This window comes from Perissodus microlepis, chromosome 14 (genome assembly GCF_051167445.1).
Source record: "Perissodus microlepis isolate ML-2025 ecotype Zambia chromosome 14, ASM5116744v1, whole genome shotgun sequence".
NCBI lineage: Eukaryota > Metazoa > Chordata > Actinopteri > Cichliformes > Cichlidae > Perissodus > Perissodus microlepis.
Window position 1 is genome coordinate 11,274,886 of NC_140474.1, and position 26,238 is coordinate 11,301,123.

Here is a 26,238-nt window from a genome sequence, read left to right on the forward strand (position 1 = left end):
TGTAAACAGGGGTTGAAGGAACGTCCTGATGGACGTCTTGTTCTACATTAATAAAAGAACTCTGTGAGTAAGAAAGCTGTGAAAGAGATTCAGGTCACAATCTTTTTTCTGGTTGGAAATAGATTTCAAACTGTAAAATATGCAGAAGTCACAGTTACACCTATGTCATAACTATGACACAGACAGAACTGATCATAGAAAAATTTCATGACTTTTTTTCCTTACACAGCCCAGGATTGGATTTGGGAGCCTAACAGTAAATCTTGGCAAGACAGCCAGCAGGTACCAGATGGCTGAATTGCATCATTAAATTACCATTGACCTTGAAAGCAAATGAAATTTATTCAGGTGCATTAGCAGACAGCCTTCAGACGCTAAAATCAATGTATTCTACCTGTCCAGCACCAAATGGCAGACAGACAGAAAGTCATAGTAGCTGGTGAAAATACAGTAAGCAGAGCATTTAGCACTAACATGGAGCTAAATAAATAAATCCATGATCATTACGACAGAGTTCAGTGTGAGATCTGGTTCTGATCATATCAACATATTTCTCACTAGAAATATGGGGGCGGCTGTTGTAAAGACCCACCTTTTAGCACATCCCAGCACACCCACTCACTTCACCAGATGCACCTTGTTTAGTTCTCTCACCTTTGATTGGGTGTGGTGCTTGTCCTTAATTGCACTCACCTGTCACACGTTATATAAGGACTGCATTCACTTTTGGCTCACTCTTTCTTCACTCCCACACGGGGGGGGCGGCGGCAGCAGAGGTGAGGTTCTGTTTGGGTTATTGATTTTGAGAATAAAAGGAGAACCCTGTGAATGACTGACGACTGCTTATTCTCATTCTAATCGGATGAGCCCATGATGATGACTACTTAAACCCTGAGCCTTCCTTCCTTCATAACACCTTTATATCTGAACACATTCATGGTGTCAGAAATAAAGCATGTGATCATTGCAGAGCAACATTTACTACACAGCCATGTGCTTCAAGATGCACACAAACCAGACTGTGGGAAAGTGCAGTTACTGCTGAAAGACAGTTCATCGCTCATTCTTGAGCTCAGCTTGAACTTGAAATTTCAGATATGCGTTTATTTAATAACAGTAAGAAGCTTCCCAGTCTGAAAACTGGAAATATCCTGTGAATACAGCGAGATCCAGGGTCGTGTTTCTCCTGCAGTGAGCGTGATCTCAACCTGAGCTTATTCAGACACTGATTCCTCTAAAGACATCAGCTCTGAGCGGTATTTACAATAACAACCTGAGGCATTCATGAGGGAGGGATTTTTATAGGATGTGTATTCAGTTATGGGCAGGTGACTGGAGTGTTTAGTGCAGAGACTGAACATATTCAAAAAACAAAACGGTGACAATTGCTCTTTGTTTCGTCACATGCGAAGTTAAGGCTGACTCATTAAAAAATAGTTTTTTTAAATTATGCATTTATGGTTGGAAGGGCAGATAGATGATCTGTTAAAGCAGCGGTCCCCAACCCCCGGGCCTCGGACCGGTACCGGTCCGTGAGTCGTTTGGTACCGGGCCGCGAGAGTTGAGGCTCAGGTGTAAAATGTATGGTTTTCAGGGTTTTTATCGGTTTTCAGTGTTTTTTGTTATCGTTTTTATCGTTAACTCGGTTTTCCTGGGTCTTTTCACGTGTGTTATGAATAAATCTTCTTTTTTTCGGTACCGGTACTAGTTTTATTTTGTTGTATTTATCCGCGACACCTTAAAGGCCGGTCCGTGAAAATATTGTCGGGCATAAACCGGTCCGTGGCGCAAAAAAGGTTGGGGACCACTGTGTTAAAGGACTGCACCTTTCTGTTCACATCCTCAAAGACACTGATACAACGTCGTCTTAAATTTTTTGTTGTTCTTACTTTTAGGTTTGATTTGACTTCATTGAACCACAGTACAAAAATCAAATAAAAGTAACCTAATTCAAGCAGGCTAAACACTGGTGTGAGTCTTTAATGGTCCCAAAGTACTAAAAGAAAATACAAAGAAAGAGGAAAAATAAAAGTGTTTCTTTTGTGACATATACCTCATATAAGGTTTTGTTTGATGAGGCTAAGACTGTTTAATGAATGACTGGTAAACTTTGAACAAGAAATCTGGTGCAAACTGCAGAGAGAAACTGTAACTTAGTTCAGTATAATTAACAGCCAGCTCCCACCCATTATTCACCCCCCTGGAACCTGATATAGAGGACTCTCATTCACAGTTCAGTCCGTTCACCCCTGTTTGTGCCTCTTGTCAGTGCAGTCAAGAGCTGTTCTCCAAATGGATGTGTTTGCAGTTCCGGGCGACAGGCATAAAGGATGGTACCTTTCTTTAATGGCTCCAAACACAAAAGGTCCAGAGTTCGCCTGGCTGGACCCGTCCAGACTTTACTGCAACTCCCAGGTATGCCGAGAGAAAAGAAATGTTGCTAAAACTATTCGCTGAGCATGACAAACCCCACCTCTAACTGCACAAATACACATGCAGTCTGTCTCTTATCATGTGCACATTCATCATTTTATGCTTTTTTTCCTCTTTGCACTCGATCCAGGCTCTTGCAGACTGTGCCAAAGACCTTCTCAGTCCTTTCCAAAGTGACAACATTGACTTGGTTGCTGGCATAGATGCAATGGGATTCATTCTTGGTAAGAAAGCAAAGAACTTCACGTTTAGAGGTAAAATACAGGGCGAGTTCAGAGAAACTAAACTCGAGTAATTTTTTATTTTAAGACGTTGTCAGTGTGTACATTACGTAGGTCGGGAAACCTGACCCTTCAGGCAAAGATACTAAATTTAGAAAAACTCTGCCTCTCACACATGGCATGGCAATGTGAAGCTTCTTTTCTCGCTCTGTCGGTGTGAATGAATGTTACTGATGTTGTCTTTTCAGGGGCTTCTGTTGCCACCGCTCTTGGAAAAGGTTTCCTGGCTGTTCGCAAAGCAGGTCACCTATGTGTCGCCACCCAAGGCCAAAGCTACACCGACTACACAGGCAGGGAAAAGACTATGGAAGTAAGACTGGATGTGCTAAGACCAGGTTAATATTTCTTTTTACCCTTAAACCCCATTATATAATTTACTGAGAAAGATGTTTGGGCAGTTTGTGGATGAGAAGGTTGATAAATGACTGATTTCAGCTCTTACATTTTTAAATACATGACAAAATCATTTAATTATTTATTTGGTCAAAGCCCAGTCTTTCTTTCTCCAAACTCCCCTGTCTTTCTTCTAGCACAGCACCATCTGCTGTCAGCTGAAGCAACTGATATTCAACAAATACCAGCTGTCATAACAAAGATGAATGCAGAAAACTATAAACCGGGTGTAAAGGCCTTTGTCCAGAGAGATGTAGAAAAAGTGATCAGATGAGTTATCCTTCACAATATTCTCAACGACAGGGCGAACGTGTGTGTAACGAGCACGCAGAGAATAGCACAGGCCTGAATGTTTGTTTCATTGTAAATCAATGAAAATATGCCCTAAATCAGGGGTGTCCAACTCCAGGCCTCAAGGGCCGGTGTCCTGCAGGTTTTAGATATCACCCTGGGTCAACACACCTGAATGAAATGATTAGTTCATTACCAGGCTTCTGGAGAACTTCAAGACATGCTGAAGAGGTAATTTTGCCATTTCAATCAGCAGTGTTGGATCATGGACACATCTCAAACCTGCAGGAGGCTTGGCGTTCTCCACCCCTACCCTAAATCATCCCATGATTAAACATTTCCTGACAGGAATGATGTCTGGCAGGATGACACAATGACAATGACAGATCATTGAACAGCTAAAAACGATGTGAGCCACATGCTATGGCCTTCACATATTACAGACGGAAGATTCTGGATAATGTGTCAGAATTCATCATAACACTGAATGAGGGAAAAGCTTCATTAAAACTGCCAAGAAACACTGAAGCTGTTCAAGTAGCTCAACACCTGACTAAGGTGCTTTATTTCCTGTAGAGGAATGTCTTCTGAAGGTCCTGCCTGGGTCACTGCACCATCTCCTGGTACAATCTGGTATTGCATAACATGTGTAGGCCAGTTTAGGACATGAAACCACAGATGTTGGTTCTTCAGATTCTGTTGACAGCCTGGATTCATTTTTAAACATCAATTTGCAATATGTACATTTAAAGAAGAATCAAGTCTCACAAATTGCTACAATTTCTACTTTCTACATCCTCTCCAGCACAAACACAGTCTGGTGTGACTGTGTATAAACAGGTGAATGGAGATCCACAACGTTAGGGAAATGAGTATTCTCTTAATCTGAGATTTGAAAACAAAATACTAGAAGCCCCTAGAACAACATTAATGGGAAACTTGTGCATTAAAATATAACTGTTTATTGTCAGCATTTGTTTGTTTCTTTCATAAACACAAGATGTACCATTTTCTTTTAATACTTGTCCTCGTAAACAAAAAGAGTTAAAGAAGAAAGACTGAAGGAGACATTAACAGTCGACACGTGTGTCCCCGCCGCAGGTTCGAGGGTGTTGTTAGTGGACCAGTGGATAGAGACTGGAGGCACAATGAAGGCTGCCATTCAGCTGGTAGAGAAACTGGGAGCCACAGTTGTAGGTGTGTCAGTCAATAAGTTAACAGTTACAGTGCTGTGCAAAAGTCTTGAATTACCCTTCTTTATATTTTGTTAGGAAAACGTAAAAAAAGATGCAAAATTTCATTGGAATGTGGAAATCAAGGATATAAGGCAAAAACTGAGTTTCTTCTAAATTCTTAAAGTAGTCTTCAGGAATAGTTTTCTAGGATTTTTGATGAACATTTAAGTTCTTCTGTGGATGTTGGCTGCATTTTGCTCTGTTCTGTCAATACGACCCCACATTATGGAAATAATCAACCGTAACTGTGTGTTTTTTCTAACTAGGTATGCTTTTACTGCGCTGTTGTCAAAAAAAAAATGAAGAAAAATGAAGCCAGATCCATCTTCCACAGGGCATTAGCCACTGATTTTCAGTCCAATCCTTGTATAATTTGGCATTCTTCAGCCTTTTCACTCCATTTCCCATCCTCAAGAATAGTTTCTTCCACTGAGACCATTTCTGATGAGGCTTCAGTAAACAGGAGATGTATCTGAAGGGCCAGATGCATCTGTCAAGTCCTGCGTCAGATCTTTGTTGGATTTGTTTGTTTCTTAAGGACATAGGACTTGAGGACACTTTCGGATACTGCTTATCTACTTTAAAACGTTTTTAAATCAACCACTTTTTCTTTTGTGCCCTACTTTTCCAGTTGGTCAAAGGACACACTTTTCCAAGATATGCTAGCTTTTCAGCAAATAGCTCTTTGGCAATCACCGTGTTGGTGCAAAAATACTTTTTTTAAGCCTGTTTGAATGTTATGTTTGGCAGATTCCACTAAAGAAATTGAAATAAATCACTATTTTTGTGGCAGGCTGCTTTTCTGATGTGTTTAGACAAAACACTGGTTTATCCCCTTTTACCCTAGAATTATTCATAGGCCAAGTTTAAGTGACATAACAAATGCATAAACATTCCTCTGAAAATGGTCAGGTACAATGGCTGGACTGAGAATGGGGGGGAAAAGCAGCCAAAGAAAAACTTTGAAAGACTTCCAGAAAAGCCTGGAGAACTACTGACGGGTTTAAAAACAGAGGTCAGTGCGCTTGGAAGCAAAATAAAGAAGCAAGGGGTTGTTCAAGACTTTTGCAAAGTAATGTATTATATAATAACCAAATGACTCCCAACACTTGATTGTAAACATCTCACTCTGCAGGCGTCGCAGCTGTGGCCATCGAGAACACCGAAGGAGGAAGGTGGATTAAGGAAAACTACAAATTCTCTCACTGCATACCCGAAGAGCTGCAGAGCCAAATTGATGGAAAATACCTCGACTCCTTCAAAAGCTTCAACAACTGAACAAGTTAACGTGATTCCTTAAAGGTTCAGCAAAGAAGGCAAAGCACAGAGAAATTTTATAATACATGTATAGATATATTTTTTAAGAAATACAGTGAACTCATAGAATAGCTGGCTTTTTTTTAGATTTAGTTCTATTTTAAATAACTGAAACAATTTCTATTGTTTAATGTCCTAACAACATGTAAAACTCACCATGGGAAAATGAAAAATATGAAAACCACATCAGTTTTGATACTGACCATTAAAGTCTGTGATAAATTTGATTGTAAACAGAAAAAATATACCTTTCAAGTATCTTCATTACAAATATGGCTCCCAGTCTTTGGTCTGGGACCTCAGCGTGCGATGGATAAACTGAGAAGATGATGAACAAGATATAAAAACAAGAACAAATTTTCTTTTTAGCCTCTAACAAATATAACTGGTCACTTAAATGCAATGAAAAAAGAGAGGGGAAAAAAAAAAAAAGAACAGAGCCAAAAAAACAAATTCAACACAAGCAGAATATGACTGTTAAAATAAACTACAGCAGCAACAAGATTTAAGATTGAATTGAAGCCCTAAGTGAAACGAGACTCTGGCATTTTCTGGCAGGACGGGAACATTTTGTGTGTAATTCCTGTGTCACTCCACAAGAATCTGCACACACATCCCGTGGAGGAAAAAGCTTTCTAGGCCAGGAAAAACTGAAATTAAAACATGTCAGGAAGGGAAACATCTGAATCCCTCCTCCCTCCCTGACCACAGAAATCCTTCCCGCTGAGCTGGACGGCAGCCGTGGTCATTTTCCACTCAGAAAACTCCTCGCTTTCAGTCCGTACCATCAATTTTAACCTCTCGCTTCCATCCTTACTGACAGCAGTTGGACTGTTTCTTCTTCGATGCAGCGTACAGATTGTTAGAATTGCTGTTAATCCCTGAAAGCAAAGCTTCGTTTTAAAGCGTGCGACAACTACTTTTGTGATTTGGGATTGTCTGGATACTCACTGACAACATCTCCGATTTGCCTCGATCCGCTTTTCTCCAGCTCAGCAAGAACGTTGGTCTCAAACGCTAATGATGCAACCCGAAAGAAAAACTCTCTCACGTTTTCCCCTGCAGCAGATACACAGAGAGCATCTGTCAGGGCCTGTGTGAAAACTACTGCTGGGGGACTTTATATTTAAACAGGCTTAAGGAGAAGCACTGGAGGTCTATAAAGAAACTAAATCTAGCTCAATAAGCTTTTTATTTTTTTCTGTAGTTTTGTCTCTGTGCATCGTGGGATTTAAATCAAACAATCAAAATGACAGTCAAATGCAGACCTTTAGCTTTTATTTGGGTGGTTTTAAAAACTATGCATAAACTGTCCATGAATGACAGTGAACCTATTCAAAGCTGCTTGTTTTCAGAGAATCAAAAGCTACCTGACAAACCAACATGACTTTAAATACAGGGATTGTTTTTCCTTTGCAGTCTATGACTGAAAGCATAGATCTCATTCTTCCAAGCTTTTACTGCAGCTGCCCTCTGTTGGTGCTCGTTTCAGGGTCTCTGCCTTCAGATCAGGCGATGGACTCCTGGTACTGAAGGACATACCACTCAGAAACTCATGGTTTGCTTCTGCAGTATGCTTTGGCTCATTATCCAATTGCACTGTGAGGTGTTTGGGTGAATCTGAGCACAGAGTAAAGCCCTGTACACTTCAGAATTCATCCTGCAACTTCTACCAGCAGCCACGTCATCATACGTGCCCATGCCATAACACTGCCTCTACTGTGCCTGATGGATGAAGTGGCACACTTCAAATCATGAGCTGTTTCTCTGTTTCTCCATACCTGTCTCTTACCAGCATTCTGGTACAAGTTTATCTTGATTTCAGCTGTCTGAAGATTATTTTTCAGAGCTCTGCAGACTGTTTTGGATGTTTTCTGGCAAAATCTAATCTGGACTTCTTGTTCTTGAGAGTAATCAGTGGGTTCCATCTTGAAATGAGCCCACACTCCTCGAGTGTTCTTGACCTGGTTAGATGTTGTCAAGTTGTTTTTCATAAACAAGGACAAAGTTTGCAAGCATCTACTTTAGTTGTCAGCTGTGGATTTGCAGGCCTTCTAGTGACGCTGAGCTTTCCAGTGCATTCGATTTGGCCACTACTAAAGCTTTTGTTCTCTCTGAATATTTTCTGGTAATAAACAGCAACAAACACATTTTTTTAATCTTTCTAGATTACAGTAGCTGTTATTCAAGCAGTGTAATACGGACTTAGGTGCAAATTTGGTAACTCTGGAACTGAACACTTTGCATTTATTACCAAAATATTTTCATGTGAACAATCGACTTCAGCGTCTTTCCCTGAGGAACAGTGTAAACAAAAACAAAAAGCTATTCTGGCTGAAGCTATAGAAATATTTTTTATCTCTAACACCTTTTGGAGGCAACCGCTTTACTTGTATTAAAATCCAAACGCTCACCTGTCAGCGATGAAACCGCCCAATACTCAGCTTGGATCTCGTTTGCTAGTTTGAGGGCATCTTGTTCGATCTGGGAATACTGAGCAGGTGACTGTGAGACAAACCAGAACATACAACACATTAGCAATAAGAAATCAAACAACTGTTTATTTTATTGTGTAAATAAGCATTTATGTTTCATATCCAGTCATGTTACTGACTAACTCATAAAAACGATGTCTTCCTAGCAACCGAGCTAGCTTAAGTACGGCTGTTTAAATACATAATGTCTTAGAAACGTTCCTATGTGTGATTTCCACCTCGGTCACAACCACTTTAGGGTGTAGTAAAGGAGGAGAAACATTCCTGAGGTTCGAGCTTGGATACGCTTTGTGCTCCTGGCACCTATCCAAGCAATTCACATTTGACTCCAGTATATACAACAGAAATGTCCGCAGGCACGTCCACTTTAAACAGTAAAAGACGTACGCTGAGGTCCTTCTTGGTGCCCACGAGGAACAGCTGAACAGCGGTGGGGTCGTTCTCTTTCAAAGCGTCTTCGAGCCACTGCCTTTAGATGGGAAAAGACTGCATTAAATCCACCAGCTGGGACAACAATGAGATAAAGGCACACAAATATTATTCTTATATTATATATTTACCTTGCATGGCCCAGAGAGACAATATCATTTACATCAAACACGATTATCACGACTGGAAGAGAAGAAGAGAGCATTTTACTGCGTTAGCAGCTGGATACAGCTGGGAAAGCGACTGATATTTTATTCCTTGTCAACAGTGTTTTAAATGGAGAGACTGATGGAAACTTACCCTGGGCTCCTCTGTAGTATGTAGAAGCAATGCACTTGAACCTCTCTTGGCCTGCGGTGTCCCACCTTTAACACACAGAGAGAGGCTGACGAGCATAATCAGAGTGACTTTTTTGTTTTAATGCGTTACATTTTCCAGATCAGACTTACAGCTGCAGGCTGAAAGGAACACCCAGCACCTCAAAGCGCTCCATCTCAAAGTCAACACCGATTGTTGCTTTGTAGTTCTTGTCAAAGGTATCCTTGCAAAACCTTAAAAAAAAAAAAAAAAATCTACTGCAAATATATGCACTTACGGTCGGCAGCAGACCACATGATTTGGACAGGTGACCAACTCTGACAGGGGGGCATTCAAGAAAAAACACAGAAAATTGCTATGCTTATTTACACCCATACATGCACAGAGAGATTTAGCACAAAGTGCAAAAAGATCTGTGTTAGATTGCAGAGGCAAAGGAGTTTAGCAATTTTCAGTAGGTTCATGCTTCAAAACTAGCTGCACACGCTGATAAATGGCCTGTTTTTAGTTTCAAAGAGACATGAGGGGTCCTTTATAAAGTCTGACCAAAGTTGTGGGGCCACATTGAGTTTACTGGGTGGGCCTGGATCCCCAGGTCCCGATCATAAAACCGACACTGCCTGCATTTGTTAATAAAACAAAGTATCTAATGTATGATCATGGCAGACGCATAAAGGAACTTATTACAGAAAAATAAACTACAAGTGACAAAACGTGACACGGTTGTACTGTAATTTAAAGCGTTACAGTCTCAAACTGTGTACTTCCATACATGTGGTAGATGTTGTACTGCATGCAGCGAGGCTCTCTAAGTGGTCCAAAACTTGTGTTTTCCTCATGCGCAGAAGTGACGGGACCACAAACCATCAAAGATTATCATCTGGTGACGCCAAAGCTAGCAAACACATTCCTAACAAGCATTATTTTTGGTGTTGTGGTCACAAACGCAGCAACAAAAACACCCATAACAGCCATTACAAAGCATAAGTACAGTAAAGCATATCAGGGCTGGAAATAGATGCCCCATTTTTATGTTTTCTAACTTTTTTTCATGCTTTTAACAACTGCTTCATACTTTTTTGATTACCGTGAAACCTAAAGCAACTGTAACACAGATTAAGTATTGTGCTTCCTTGAACTCCCTCTGAGTTATTCATTTCCCCAAATTCCCTCTCACCTTGCAGTCACATATGAAGCGAGTGTGTCTTAGTTTACCTATTAATCAGGCAGGTTTTCCCCACAGCCAGATCCCCCACCACGATGACCTTGGATATTTTAAATCTGCTGAGAAGAATAAGAGAAGCAGCAGCAAGTAAATAAGAGCCACATAAAGCAGATCGCATACAGCGGCTTCGCACTGCGGCACTCACCCCACAGTGCCGGTCCGCTGCTCCTGACACGCAGTCTTTACTTTATTGTTGAAATCATTTTTAGTATGGATGGCTGCCTCTTTTCGGAAACACTGAAGAGAGGAGGGCGGGATCGTGAAGATGTGAACTGTTCTAGAAAGATAAGCAGGCAACTGGGGTCACTGATTTTACCTGAGGGAGCTGAGCGATGACTCGGTCCCGTCGAACAGGAGGAAGGACGCTCATGGCTGAAATGCGGACGGACATGAGGCCTCAAGGAAAACAGCAGCTGGACAGAAAGACAGAGGGAGTGGTGTAAACAGTCTGCTGTTTAACTTGGGTGGCTTTAAAGATAAACTAAAAATCTACCGAGACAGAAACAAGTTTAGTTGACCGAGGTTAGCCATTCTCTGGGTACTGAACATTACAAATGTAATCTGCAACTCTGTTAGATGCAGTACTGTGTAAAAGGCTTGAGCCACACCTTATTGCTTTATATTTTGTTAGATAAAATAGAAACAGGTAAAACAGACATGGTAATACAGTATACAAGGCAAATTCTAACCAGCATTAAAGTCAATATTTGGCATAAGCGCCTTTATTTTTCAACAATCTGAACTCTCTTAGGGAAGTTTTCTTGTCAATGCTTTAAGTAGTCTTTAGGGATAGTTCTCTAGGCTTCTTGAAGCATTCAAGGCTTTTCTTTGGGTGCTGGCTGCCTTTCACTCTGTTCTTTTGTCAACATGAACCCACACCGCTTCAGTAATGTTGAGATCCAGGCTCTCGAGAGGTGAAGCCATGATCTATAGTGTTCCATTGTGCGTTTCAAGATGTTACTACATTGTGGATGAATCTCTGTTGCTGTGTTAGTATTTCCATCAGCTTTAATATGATCGGCAACACCACTGGCTGAAATGCAGACCCAAACCATGACAGTGCCTTCCACCGTGTTGTACAGATGTGTTGTACCTCCCCTCCTGACCTCCTCTGTACATACCAATGATGGTTTTAACCATCAAATTTAGATTCACTACTCCATAATGCTGCTTGCCACTGATTTTCAGTTCAGTTCTTTTTGACAGCCACCTTTCCACTGAGACTATTTATTTAGTGAACCACAGATCTCTCTCAGGTATTGATATTTTTATTTTTTAAGGAGGTGACTTTCAGATTCGGTTCATCTGCCGTAAATATCTTACTTCTACTTCTGTTGTGCTCTACGTAGATTTTCTTAAGCACACATGGCACACCATCCTGAGATATGCAACTTTTCAGCTAATAGTTCTTTAAGAATCACCTGGTTGGTGCAAGGCTGCTATTTTTTGTCTGTCAAGCTGTGTTATTTTTGATAACTTTTATAGATTCAGCTAACAAAGTGGCAACAAATAATCCTAATAACAAAGGGCTAAAAGGTACGATTTAAAATTTCTAAGTTTTCTGTTATGTGTACACTCAACACTCGTTCATCCCTCGATTTAGGTGCCTTTTTGTGCTTGAATGATTCATAGATCAGTGTAGAGTGACTTAAACACAAATACATTCCTGTGAAATTAAAGGACTGGACTGAAAATGGGTGAAAAAGCTTAAGAATGACCACTTAAAAAGAACAAAAGTCACCTTGGAAGAAAAATATAAAGAAAATCAAAGGTGGCTCGAGTCTTTAGCACAAACTGTAGTTAACTAAAACTATTATGCTGATTATTATTAGAAATCCCCAAATTATCGTCTGTTGACCACGTCTACACCGAAGTTCGGATAAGAAGGTAATAAAAACAACACTTTTCAGCTTTCTGAATGTGGGATACATCAGCTCACGCAGTTTTTCCTCTAACTTCTTTCAGGTTTGTTTGTTTTCGTTTCCCAGGCTACCAGGACATAGACAGTACCCCAATTAGCCAGCCTCTTTAAAATGTTATTTTCCTAGAAATAGACGCGACCAGGTAGACAACAGCAACAGTTTGTAAAACCAGACAACTGTGATCAGCCCTGATCCCCTCACTGCGTGGATCACATTTAATCCTATTGTTCATCAGAGCTTCACGAAAAGAGGAAGAACGGTGTTTTTATATAGTCTAACATATAGCGGAAACCTGATGACTGAGCATGAAGTTGAAGGAGGAGCGCTGAAGTTACCCCCGAAGAAGAAAAACCGCAGGAGTTACTCAGAGTTAACTCCTGAAAAGCAGCAGCGGGTTGGAGATGTTACGGGATACCTCAGAGTCTCCGGATGATCCGCTCGGTCCTCTTTCCTCCTCTGTTCTGCTTGTATTCGTCCTCTAACAAAGACCCTCTTCACTGTAAATCAATTCAGCTCCATTGTTAACTATGAATGTGTGTGAAGATGAAACGGATAAGCGGAAGTTGTGGGGATCGGCAGACTGGCACCGCTGCAGCTGCTGACTCAGGTCCCTGGATTTAGTTTTTCCTCCCACATTTTTCCCTGCTCGTCCCCCTGCTGGAGGAAAGAGGAATGATCGGATATAAGGGGCTCTGTCACTTACATTGTTAACTTTGCTTGTTTGTTTGTTTTTCTTTGTTACACTTATGTGATTTTTTTTTGTTTTAATATAATATAAACCATGCTTAAAGGTCACGATGCGGGAAATCCTTCTGCATGCACAACAACAGCCCAAAAACAAAAACTACTGTATATATCTTCTATTGCCATTTTATAATACCACCCACTTTCACCTAATTCCACGTAACTCGAGTATTGCTTACTTTTAATGTCTTAGTTTTTTTCCCCACAAAGGAAAAAAAAATAACTTCCTGTCCTTCAATACTGACTCTTCTGCTACAGAGGGCGCCATAACCCTCTTTTGAATATCTGTCTAGTTGTAAGCGCAATAAATAGTAGTTAAATTTCTAACAGACATAAATCACTTGCTTGCGTTATTATATTATGTCACATATAGCAGTGCAGGCCTACATACATACACAAACTTGCACATACTAGATTTGTCTTTACGATGCAGCGACGTGTCTTATTAAAATATGAAGCAGGGATGAAAAAGTTATTGCTGATGTTTTTATGTATTTTTGTGTGTCTAATATCCTTGTTAATATTGGCAAATAGGCAGCATTTGTATGGAAAGGTTATACAGAAAATAAACAAACGCCTAATATCACAAGTAGTATCCTTATGATTCTCCATCATTGTACTCACTCTGTTTTCTATATTCAATCCAGTCTTTTTTGATCTCTAGAAATATACTTACATAACTTTTATTTCATTTTTTCTACTTTCCTCTTGGCTATATCTTTCTTGAATTTTTTTTAAAATCTCAATCATACTTTTTACCTGGATAAATTAAGGATAATGTAATAGTCCCTTAGCCAAAAAATTCCAGCTTGTGATAGAAATTATCTTCCTGGCACAAAATCGTTTCATATCATTCATAAGATTTATGTTTGACAGATTCTAAGCTAACAATCGTTTTACAACAGTTTACATACCAGAAATCATTATATAAAATGTCAGCAAACTTTCAGTTAGTAAACAGATGACTTTTACAGGCAGGTTAGTTACTGTTAAATGGGTTCATTTTAATGAGTCATGCATTATTTCCAGCAACAGCAATGATATGTTTGCTCAGTAATAAAAAAAAAAAGACATCCCATTGCTCGCTTACACTATCAACACATCCCTTTATTCTTCTCATCCCTATGATGTTCATAGTTCACATGTAAATAAAGCTCCAGTTGCAGTGCTCAACATGTTTTAATTTTGTTTTACTTTTTGGTTTCATGTAATGTTTTCAAACAGTTCAACACATATCAGTAAACACAAAATTTGATTCTGTGCAGGTTGGCACACAAACTATGTGCTGTGTGCTAAAAGCATTAATGTGTTCCCCTCTCAGAATGGAGAAACATGAAATAATGCAAAGCCGGGAGAGGAAGACAAGATAATATTTTTCTGAGGTAAGCGTTGTTCAGCAAGTGAAATTTGATAAACTGGAATGTAATATCTTGATTCATTCATTCAAATCAGAGACTGGATCTATATCTTGATCTATCTATATCTATATCTTTGTGTATGGTATTCAAAACTTTTTTTTGTTATTTAAAGGTTAGATGAAAATACATTACTGTGGAGAAACCTGTGAACTGGCTGTGGTGTTTAGGTCAACGTTAGGTCGCATAAAGGGAAGCAGACATTGATTTGTTTTTAAAACGATGATACTGATTAGATTCATTCACCGAATTGTACCTTTTATAGCTTTATTATTTCTGGAAGATAGAAATCAGCCTATAGCTCGTGTAACATCTGCTTCTATCCTGTCATACTCCGTTTCCCTAATCCATAATGAGCAACAGCACGGGTCAGCTGAACACATCCTACACAAAGAAAAATCTTCTGGAGGTCACAAAACAATTATTTGACATATTTCTATGTGATTCTGTTCCTCACTCTGCCGGCCACACCCCTTGACAGGTCACCTAGACAACCACGTACACACATACTACAACACTAGAAACCACCAAGTATCCCACAACATGTAAGCTTCACCTGGAAAAGCCCAGAACGGCACTGTAATACCGAACAATGTGTTTGTTAAATGTGTATCATATTTGAGCCTCACCCCCTTCCTCATTCAGAGTGCACCCTCGATTCCTTTCCTCCGGTGTTAGTCCCGCCCACCGGGAGATGCAAGCGGAGGAACCGAGGAAGAGACACATCAGCCAATAGTCAAATGTGCTTTGGATGCTTTCTAAAAATGGGAGACGTGAACCGGAAGTATCTGTGTGTCAGCTGGTGGAATTCTCTAAATGTTAAGGAAAGGCGCTTCAATGCTTCCTTTATTACCTTCTTTGACATGGGATGCACTGGACGATCGTTTTTTGTTGTTGTTGTTTTAGGAAATGAGATAACCCGATCACGTCCCATAATCACAGCAACATGCCACCAGACAGCGTGATTAACACTGCGTTTTCAATCGCTTCAAGCTATGTTAAACCCACAGATGAATGCAGATGTGAGATTTGCTTCTCATCATGTTGTCGCAGGAAGAATCCATATATTAAAAATCTTAATGAATAAATGAACGGAGATTATGACCCATAACAAAATGATACAAGTAAATTCATGCAGTTTGTGTTAATTATGTTCACTGCTACAGTGCACCCTTTAGGATCATTTATTTATAGAGGAGTTATAGCAGGTCCAGGTGAAGGAGCACATATGAGCAATGAACCTCAATGCGACAAATATTTCATGTTTATTCATTCCGGCCATACCAAAACAGTCATTATTATTATTAGCAGTTGTTCTCTTTTACATGACCTGCCTGAAACAGAGTAAGAAGACCATTTACACTGAGTGGAGCTCCGAGCCCCACCACAGAGGGTGGCACAATAGTGTGGTGATTAGTGCTGTCCTCAAGTGAAGTGGAGTGGTGACTGTGGTTCTCTACCAAAAAAGCACATATTTCAGGTTAACTGATCTTAGGTGTGAATGTGAGTATATATCCAGTCTTTGTGTGTTAGCCCTGCAAAAGTCTAGCAATCTGGGTGGACCCTGCCTCTTGTCCTATGACTGCTGGAGGTAGGCCCCAGGTTCCTGTGACCCTGAATTTGACCGCAGTCAAGGAGAGGAGACCAAGCAACAGGCATTTATAAAGCATGTCAATCAAATATGACACGTGACACAACTACTACTTGTTTTATCATCTCAGACCTGTGTTATTTTTAAATAAATTCACTGCATAACACAGTGGGACAATCACACAGATAAAAATTGGGAAAGGAGGAAAGCTTCACAAAGCTAAATGAAAACATGAAATAAAAAGGGGCAAGGGCAGTTTGTGTATTAAAGCTGTGTGCAAAGCCTAAATACGGGCATAAAAACAGAATCTAGTTTTCTCACAAAAATCCCTTAGTGTTTTTTGATGAAGGTAAAAACGCTTCTGCAAAGAATATACCTGTGCATCCTTTGCTATTTATAGGTCGTCTGGCAAGCGTCTCACCCAGACATGTTTTAGGAAGTGAGACATCCGTCAACAAAGATTATTTTCCAGGTCACAGCCGGGACGGAGGAGACCAGGAGGCACGAATCAGAGAAAGCCTTTAAACTCAGACTGACTGTTCATCAATAAAAGACAAAATGACACGTCATCACCTCTGTGATTTTAAATACAATCTTTATTTTCATGGTATCACTCAACAATCCAAAATACACAGTTCCTAAAAAAAAGACAGTTGTTGCTTAAATACAAGATATATTTTACATTATTGTGGTCAGGGTCGCATGGATTTTCTGTATGCTTGTCTCTATATTACGCACCTCTGCGGCATATCTATACTTCCTTATTCACAAAGGCACGGTGGCAAAGGCACTGTAGCACAGCTCAGACACTCTGTCCAGGTCTGTTTGGACTTTCTTGGCATCAGTTGAAATAGAAAATGAAATGTACTTATTGTTAGGTTTTCAAATGTCACTGCACTTATGATTCATGGCATGGTTTTAGTCCACTAATGATCAACAACTATGGACACTTCTTTTAAAATATATCAAAAGGGAATGCACACCGAAGGACATTATGTACAAAGTGCTATACATATATATACAGTTTAGGAACAAAGAGGAAGAGAGAACACATCTTCTGTTTCAAGGTCTTTAAAAGAAGATCTTTTCTGTAAAAGTATTATTTTGAAAACAAGCAACAAGATACATGTCTGGGATTGTGCTGCTGCCTGCTCTCCATGGAGGCTTTCCCAGTTTTCAATGAGCTACTGTTAGATGGCAGGAAGATCCAGCTCCACTTGAGTCAAATACAAACAGATTTAATATGAGAACCACAAGAGTACCATAAATTATCCCACATTATTGTGTATTACACTTCAGTTTGACAACACTGTGTATTATGCACCCGTCTTTTGACAGTCCAGCATCTCTTCAGCCACAAATGGCTTCATAAAGACAAAGGGAGAGGTCCACTCTATTTACACATATAATTAAAATTCTAAAATTGAATGCTAAAAAAGTCCAAGATCAGAAATTTCCTAATAGCAACAGGAAAACTGATCATGATTTTCCCGACGTAAAAAAAACTGCTACCCATGCAAATGTTAAACATGTAGCAACACAGAGCAAGGTTGTTAGCAACTGTAAAATACAATTTCCAGTTTTTTTATTTTTCTGATAAACTACGCATTTGTCAATGGACATTCTTATGAAAAAAATCAACAACACTCTTCTGGTGTTTTACTTTCTGCAAGTGTGGGCACACAAGAATCTGTTTTCAATTTAGTGACATTTAGTGTATTTAGTCATCAGAGGGTTTACATGATGTGGCATAGACATCCATCTGCCCTCCAATGGCTATGACCACATGGACTTCACTGCAAAGGCAAGGGCATCTCCTTGCTATGCATCCCCCAAGCAGGTGTGATAAAACTGCTCGTCCATGGTCCCTACAGCTGTGCATGTCCAAAACAAATATCATCATTTACTGTCTTAGTAATATCAGGTCTTACTAAGACAGCAAATGTTTGTTAAAATATGAATTAATGTATGAATTCTATAACAGCAAGACAGTGATTTAAGTATATCTAACAGGAATAAATAATATTTTTAAAAACCTCATTTTGGAGCACAGTCTGTAAATCTTTTAAATATTTTTACCCAGTTTGACTGTTGAATTCATACATAATGTTTGAAATTAAAGTTAATTTAAATAATGCATAAAAAATATGTCCTTAAATAAGTCCCTGGAAACATTTCAAGGCTGCAAAGCTGTGAGATATCAAGAAGGACATTGTAATGACCTAGAAGTCAAACTTTTGCTTGAAATATTAAAGATCTGCATCATGCAAGTGATTGCTCTGAGTTTCATGAAAAGGTTGCAATTACTCTTATGTCTGTAAGCTAATAATTATAAATCTAGTTAATACTGACTGGCTAAACTAACTATAACCTACTGACAAGTAGATTTGTTTGTTTAACCCAGGGGTCTCAAACTTGCGGCCCAGGGGACCACTTGCGGCCCACGTCACCCCTACTTGCGGCCCGCGTATTGAAACGAAGAAATACAATGCAGCTTGGCCCTTGAAGTTTGGTTTGTTTGTTTTTTTTGTACGACTTGAATACTAAAGTGGCCCTCCGATGAGATGACAGTGCCAGCAGGGGCCCACACCTCATTTAAGTTTGAGACCCCTGGTTTAACCTGTATGAAATTCCAAGTGTGAAAACATAATTTCTAATCTTAATGCAAATCAAAGCTAACTGCTGTTAGATGAAGTTTCATATCTGCTTGACAGCTTTTATCAAAGTTTTGATTAAAAATACAGCACTCAAAATCTTAGACCTGACATGATGCTTAACTTTAACATTTAAGCAATGGTTTAACACTTTTTGAAAAATTAATTTAACCCCCACTAACATCTGGAAACTATCTGGGCTAGCATACGTAGCATACATAAAGAGGAGAAAATACTGGCAAATTAAATATTTTTGCTCAAATTCAACAACTGTTAAAAAACAACAACAAAAAACTATTTGTTAATTTACATGAGTACTTTTTTGTTTGTTTGTTGGACAGAGCCAGGCTAACCGTTTCCCTCCTGGTTCCACGCTAGGCTAAGCTAACCAGCTGCTTGCCGTAGCTTCATATTTATTGTACTGGTATGAAAACGCTGGTTTTATGGTTTATTCTCACCGGACTATTGGTAGGTAAACCACTAAGGGTCTTTTACAAAACCTCAATTTATTCTGTAAAAGTTATGATACAAAAAGCCATTTTAAATACGCTAATAGTGGTAACATCCCCAGGGTTTGGACTTTTTGTGGCAGTATGTTCTTTGGCAGAGAGACACGATAAGGAAACCTGCCGTCATGAGAAACGGTGTCAGTAACAAAATGACAAAACTATAAAAGACCTGTAAACCTTTCCCCTGTCAATCGCTAATAAACTTTTTGGTGTTGTTATTATGCATCCCATTCTGTCCTGCACAGCTCCGTGGGAAGAAGTCTGCACGGAGCAAGCGGTAGAAATAAATTAGGATCATAATATTCATCACCATCATAGAAACAAGAAAGTATCCACCGTGGTCCAGCCAGGAGTAGTTGTGGATAATAAACCAAGTGAGGTAGAACTGGGTGGTGAGGCGAAACATAACGTAGGTGAACAGGTTGGTGAGCTTGTTGATGTAGTACAAGGTGGAAGACTGAGCACTCGCCAGCTTCAGCATCAGCCTCAGATGCAGGGTGACGCTGTTGACCTCCACAAAGAGGGCGATTACAGCGCCGGCTACATAGAGCTGAGTGTACAGGGCGTACAGGAAACACCAAATCACCTGAGGACGAGACAGACATAGAGGGTGGTGCAGGTGTTTGTACTAATAGCTAATCTCTTGTGGATTGTGATCTCATTGTTTGCTTTTCTTTGCAGCTCAATTGCTTTTATTGTTTGCTTTGGGACTTTGTCAGTGCATGTCCAGATTCAATCTAAGAATATGTACTATACTCAGTGGAAAACCATGATTTTTCCAACATTAAAAGTAATCTCCGGGTAATATTAAAGGATTTAAAGCAGTAGATAATTTAACAGCTATAATAATCCTTTGTTCAGAGTACATTATAAACAAACCTTACACTTTGGTAGGTAAAACTGAGTTAGACCACTTTTGCCTACAGAACTGCCTTAATTCTTGATGGCATAGATTCAACAAAGTGCTGGAAACATTCCTTAGAGGTTTTGGTTGATATTGACCTGACAGCGTCACACAGTTGCAGATTTGTCAGCTGCATATACATGATGAGAATCTCCCATTGCACCACATTCCAAAGTTGCTCAATTGGATTGAGATTTGGTGACTATGGAGGTCGCTTGAGTAAAGTGAACTCATTATTGTGTTCAATAAACAAATTTGAGATTATTTGAGCTTTGTGATATGTCTTGTTATCCCACTGGAAGCAGCCATCAGAGCACAGGAACAGTGTTGTCATAAAAGGACTGATATGGTCAGTAGCAAAATTCTGGTAAGCTGTTGTGTTTAAATTAAGCTTAGCTGGTACCAAGGGGCCCAAACTGTGCCAAGAAACTATCTCTCATGCCATTACACCACCAGCTGGCTGAGCTGTTGCTATTTTTTCATAACCTCATTTTGACCCTATCATCCAAATGTTGCAGCAGAAATCCAGGCAACATTTTTCAAATCTTCTGTTGTCTACTTTCGGTGAACCTGTGCAAATTATAGTCTTATTTTCTTGTTCTTAGCTTCATCCGGTGTGGTCTTCTGCTGATGTAGCCCATCTGCTTCAAGGTTCAATGTGTTGTGATCTCGGATATGCTCTTCTGCATACCTTGGTTGTACCAAGTGTTTCTTTGAGCAACTATTGCCTTCCTATCATATCAAAGCAGTCTGGCCATGCTCCTAATCTCTAACATCAACAAGACATTTTCTCCCAGAGAACTGCCACTCATTGGATATTCTCTCTTTTTTGGGTCATTCTCTATAAAACCTTAGAATATCTGGGAAAATCAGTAGTTCAACAGTATGCAGGTTACCCTGACACTACCTTCTTTTTAATGGCTGGCTGGATTTAACATTATGACTTAAATTTTTGACTAAACCAGAGAACAAAACCTCGATCAAGTTAAGAACTCATAACAGTCACAGGCATATTGTCTTACCAGTGCATGATGGAGTAAAAATTCCCACGATCCTTTTGCATGTCCCGAGAGGATGATATCAGTTGCATCATGCACAAAGTAGCCTGTAAAGAAAAAGAAAAATTCTAAGATTTTGTCTGTGTTTTACTGCTCACTGTAACAAAAGCTTTCCTGAAAATGTTTCCCTGGTGTATTTTGCATATGGGGTGTTTAGTTTGCAATAGGGTAATTTTGTTAAAGTCTAGCACCAACCAAAAATGAGAAAAACATGACTGACCCCTGTATTCAAATGATTTTGTTCCAGTTCCATAGTTAGAAGAAGAGCACTTAAAGGTGTTTACATGTGAGGTCACAGCAGTTGTTTCTTATACTGATCTCACGGTCACTAGACACCTTTGGGTATATGATAGTATATTTTCAATGGTATCTGTCATTACATGCGAAGCTTATCAGTTTACTGCAATTCAATACAGTTTCCACCAGCATGTTTCATATACAAAGACTTCTATCATGTCAAAGAATGCAAACCAGTAGGTTAAAACTGCCGACTGAAAAAGGAAGTAAAGATGTCAGGCTTTCATGTGTAAAGATAAGTAAGTAAGTAAGGATCATCTGCCTCAGCCTGTTCCCTGTAAAACACTCCCTTCTATCTGGCAGGCTTTTCACTGCATCGAGAAAATAAGCCGCAGAACACTCAGTAGTAATAATAGTTAGTTACAGCCCTCACTGTAGTGAAACTGTCGCTGACCAACCGCATAAAGTGTGAGAGTCACATTCTCCTTCACTTCAATAAATCTCTGCAGCCGTCCAAAGGCAGCGGGACACATTATGCACGACTGTCTGCTGTGGTTGCCTTCATTAAATTATGTGCTGATCACAGCAGTCTGCTACAGAGCAGCAGCATACACGTCTACACAGCAGACTAGTCAATTAAGTATTTTCCCTGCTATGCAGGAGATGGCAGATCAATGTGTGTCGTGACCTCTCTCCCACAGTCCTGTGCAGGTTTTTCACCTTTTTATGTCTTAGCTTTTAAATGCATTTAGACTGTAAAGCAGAGGGCACACTATCTTCCCAAGAAGCAAAGCCGCATCATCATCATCATCATCATAATTCCAGCCCCTTGTTTCTGAGGCATAGAGATACCTACCATATTTGGATGAGAAATAATTGAAAATCCACAAAGTGACTCAGTTCTCCATTAACCGTAACAGACACCTATCAGCTACAACCACCTGTCAGTATCCAATATTCAGTCACAGAGACTGATGATAAGAGGAGGATGAAACCATACATGGTTTAGAGTGGGCCTACTTTATGACTGATGAGGTCTCTCAGTTTATCATTATGATCTAACTCTCACTGATCATGTTCTACTTAAAAAAACACTCCGTTTGCCTGTGGAGAAAAGAACTGGACTGCTCACCGTTCAGCACCATCTGGAAATTGTGTGATCCGCGTTAACGTGCTAACGGAGATTTGCCACGTTAATGCAGTTATGGCGTTAACGTCATTTATATTAATCTTTGCACGTTTTAATAAATCACTTCACCCATAATTTCCCATTTTCCAAATATCATTACAAATACATGAAACATAAAATTTAAAAAATATTTAATATCTATTTATATTTTTTAATATAAAAATACAAAATGTAAAGAAATGAAGGGTGGCTCAAGACTTTTGCACAGTGCTATATGTACAATTTAAGGCTAGGCTACATGAAGTTCTGAAGGTGTGTGCTCACATTTACATCAAGCAGTGGCTGGATCATCGATATCATGTCTCCACCTGCCGCCACTAATGCACAGACACATGAGTTTGGCTTAATTTTTAAACTGTTGTATGTGATGCCATCATTCATATCTACAATATTACTGAACAGAGTGGGACTAGTGGGATCACACACTTCTCTTTTTTTCTCCCCACTGTGTGATCACATTTTGCTGCTCTGCAAGATAACTTCTTTTTCTTTTTTAATCTGCTGAGCTCCTGCTGTCAGATCGTGATTGGCACATCTGCTCACCTCATCAAACACATGCTTTGCTGCACCTACACGAACCAAACATTTTCTCTAGTATTTCCCGAAATGACAAGGTCACTGGAGCTGTAAATCAGACAAGAGCGGGTTGACAAACCAGAAAAATATTTGGTTTTCCTACCACAGTAAACATTCTCTTTAACCTCACCCCAACACACAAGTGATTATGAAACCATGTATCCAATCATAAAAAGATAACACAAGAATGAGCATAATCATCATTCCTGCTATGAAGATCTTTTACAACATGAAGTAAACAACAGTTTAGCAAACTAATATTTTAGCTACTTGACAATTGCATCAGTCTTCTTTTAGCACATAAATATTGAAAGAATACGTCAGTAATCGTTTAATCTATTAGATAAAGCTCCCATTTAATTCTTACATCATGCACTAAAAGATAAATTTCTCAGATGCTAGTTTTGAGAATATTTGAGGCCACAAAGCCGGGTTTCCCTTCCATCCATTTACGGTCATCCAGACACAGCAACATTAAGTGCTGAATTAGTGTTGAGCTAATCTGACAGCAGAGTTAAACGTTTCTCGCCATCATCATTTTTAGAAGTTGCCAGCTAAACAGTTCAGTTATTAAACTGTGTCGACCTCATTCAGCTGGAGGTTTTCTAGTGACTAAGGGTCCCTTTGTACTATAGTATGACTGGCACTCTGCAGCTACGGAGACGCACAACAAGTCCCTCTGTTAAAGAAAATGACCTCCAGTATCTGGTGTGACTGGCCTCAGGGGCACTTATGGCTGTTTGCAGTAGTTACGGTAAATCTTTACAGATTTGTGTCTTCGTAGTAACGCAGAGACACATTGTTTAAACTACACACAGCAGAGCTCGACCTGATCGATGAGTTCTTGGGGGGACTATCTTTGGTGTCCATGGTGATTGAGGGGAGCCGCCCATTTACCTGGAAAGATTCCCTTCTGGGAAAAAGGTGAGAAGTATCTGTTGGCTGCTTCTCTAATGACAGGCAAAGCGGAATTTTACGTGCCCAAAATAATTGCAGTTTGATCAAGTAATGGAAGAAGAATTTTTCATCAGTCAACATCTCTCCCACATTTCTCTCAAACATTAAACTGGAGCTGCAATCGACATAAAACTAATGTACTACTAAAAATGTATTTTACTGGTTTCAGTTTCTCAGACATGAGGGTTTTTTTCTATTGGACCTTTAGACAGTTAGATATAATAACATATATAATATGACGATTTTTATAACTTTTAACAGGAAAAATGATTCATCATCAGATTCCATGACAAAAGTAGCCCTATATAACTATACTTCCCCACTATAGAACTACTGAGATGCGTAACTATGAAAAAATATATGTCAATGTTGCAGTACTCTTAGCTTTTTTTTAATCTATTATGTGTTTACTGACCTGTGGAGACGCAGACAAGCAGGTAGGACAGAGGGGTGTGGTACGAGTGGATGTCGCTCAGCGTCTCTGGCCAAACCACCACACTGGAGAAGGATACATGTTATGGATAGATGGCTCTGAATTCACCTCACTCAGACATACATGGGCTCACTCCTGGAGAGAAAAGCCTGACTAAGCATAGACATTAACATCAGCTGTTATTGTTTTGTTTTTTTAATTTCATGTTGTACCATTTTAATCTCTAGCTCCTCTCTGTTAATCTTTACCATTCTTTGAAGTTTGGCATAAGGGGAACACCTTTAAAAGCAAAGGCTCCTCTGTTCCCCCTCCTTGAATAAAAAAGCCACGAAAGAATAATTGTTAATAAATGGCTGGTAGACCTTATCTTATATGTAAAGCAGTTTGCTAAACCCCTTACTTTGAATTGGAAAACGTGTTTTTTCACCCACTTAAGCAGTCAAGTGACTGCAAATTCAAATGGTCACATGTTTAGCAAACTGAATGGAGCTGACAGCTTCAAAGTTTGACCTTGATCCCATTTCTTAATGTTAAAAGATGAGTCATGAGCTCAGACCCGCCCAACATAACTCTTTTTCAAAATGCTTTCACAAGAACGGTTAAGCCAGCAGGTTTTTCCAGTTGATATATCAGCAGTCTGTTGCTTCATTGGGTCTGCCTGCCGGTTGAGGCTGAAACGATTCCTTTCCTTACAAACCTCTGAGTTGTGCATGAATGATACAAACAGCAATAAGAGCTGTATGTGTCTGTCTCATACTGTACAGTGGCAATTCCCTCCCCACTTGAAAATGCCATTCTCTCCCCCATCCCTCACCCTGTGTGAATATGCCCTTCTCATCCTGGCTGCCACAGGCTGTCACTGTTGCGCACACACCCCTACACACGACACATCATGTGCATTGTCAATAGACAATGGTGTCCCAGTGTGGATGGACAGGCAGATGTGTGTGTTGGAAGGACACTTACCAGGTCAGGGCCCAAATCCCAGTCAGCACTGAGTGCACCATAGAGACGGAGAGGTTCTTCCACTTCCAGGAGCGGAAGGCATCCTGCTTTACCACCTTGGGCACGGGCAGCCTTTGGAGCAGCTGGTGGGCCAACCTGAAAATCAAAGAGCACACCAGTACTGACGGGCCTGGGTGACTCTTGAACACAGGAAGCAGGGCCTCCATACTCTCCTTCCCACCCCGCTGTCTCTTGGCGCTTGCTCTTAATGAGCTCCCTCCCTTCGTCCCCCTGACGTTTTTTGTTTTGTTTTTTTACGCCCCTGTCAGCGTCTCCTCGGCCCCAGTGATGAGCGAATATATGCGTTAAGAGATGGGAGCGTTGTCCAGGCCAGAGAAAAGAGACGCAGCTGCTGCTGCAGGAGATGATCCTAAGCTTCTTTTTCTTTTTCCCCCCCAAATCTCTGCAGAGCTGATTTCCAACTGATGCTGCAGCCTCTTTTTTTTTCGTTTCACGTTTTCAGCGTCTGGAGCCTGAAGAGGTGGGCTTGGAGGGGATTCCGGTTACAGCTCATTCCAATGCGACGGTGTTTGTCTTCACGCTGCGCCTCGTAACGATATGTGCCGCCGCTCTCACCCCGCCTGTCTGTGGATCACGAAGGGGGAGTGGTGGAGAGGGAGAGCGGGG

The 26,238-nt window shown here is 40.1% G+C and overlaps 3 protein-coding genes across 7 annotated transcripts; 1 reads left to right on the forward strand and 2 right to left on the reverse strand.

Annotated features, from left to right (window-relative positions):
* The first annotated feature begins 758 nt into the window (after positions 1-758).
* Positions 759-5,911, forward strand: LOC146373500 (uncharacterized). 2 transcript variants are annotated; one of them, XM_084951320.1, is made up of 6 exons: positions 759-776; positions 2,275-2,415; positions 2,564-2,657; positions 2,903-3,049; positions 4,500-4,595; positions 5,769-5,911. In XM_084951320.1, exons 2-6 carry the CDS (start codon positions 2,293-2,295, stop codon positions 5,909-5,911), a joined length of 603 nt encoding a protein of 200 aa, XP_084807446.1. In that variant the 5' UTR covers positions 759-776; positions 2,275-2,292. The 2 variants fall into 2 exon arrangements, with proteins under 2 accessions (XP_084807446.1, XP_084807447.1); XM_084951321.1 differs by lacking the exons at positions 759-776; positions 4,500-4,595 and having other exon boundaries at positions 2,230-2,415.
* rab34a (RAB34, member RAS oncogene family a) lies at positions 4,345-21,261 on the reverse strand. Of its 4 annotated transcripts, none has more exons than XM_084951314.1 (12): positions 15,128-15,564; positions 12,755-12,996; positions 10,734-10,830; positions 10,563-10,654; positions 10,408-10,476; positions 9,324-9,425; positions 9,175-9,239; positions 9,006-9,057; positions 8,833-8,914; positions 8,365-8,455; positions 6,902-7,009; positions 4,345-6,831 (listed from the first exon to the last, which is right to left on the reverse strand). In XM_084951314.1, exons 3-12 carry the CDS (start codon positions 10,806-10,808, stop codon positions 6,764-6,766), a joined length of 804 nt encoding a protein of 267 aa, XP_084807440.1. In that variant the 5' UTR covers positions 10,809-10,830; positions 12,755-12,996; positions 15,128-15,564; the 3' UTR covers positions 4,345-6,763. The 4 variants fall into 4 exon arrangements, with proteins under 4 accessions (XP_084807440.1, XP_084807444.1, XP_084807443.1 ...); XM_084951318.1 differs by having other exon boundaries at positions 10,408-10,473; positions 15,128-15,563; XM_084951317.1 differs by lacking the exons at positions 12,755-12,996; positions 15,128-15,564 and adding an exon at positions 21,179-21,261.
* tlcd1 (TLC domain containing 1) lies at positions 16,668-26,195 on the reverse strand. Its single transcript, XM_084951319.1, has 4 exons — positions 25,573-26,195; positions 24,589-24,671; positions 21,179-21,261; positions 16,668-19,838 (listed from the first exon to the last, which is right to left on the reverse strand). Exons 1-4 carry the CDS (start codon positions 25,776-25,778, stop codon positions 19,440-19,442), a joined length of 771 nt encoding a protein of 256 aa, XP_084807445.1. The 5' UTR covers positions 25,779-26,195; the 3' UTR covers positions 16,668-19,439.
* Positions 26,196-26,238: the final 43 nt, after the last annotated feature.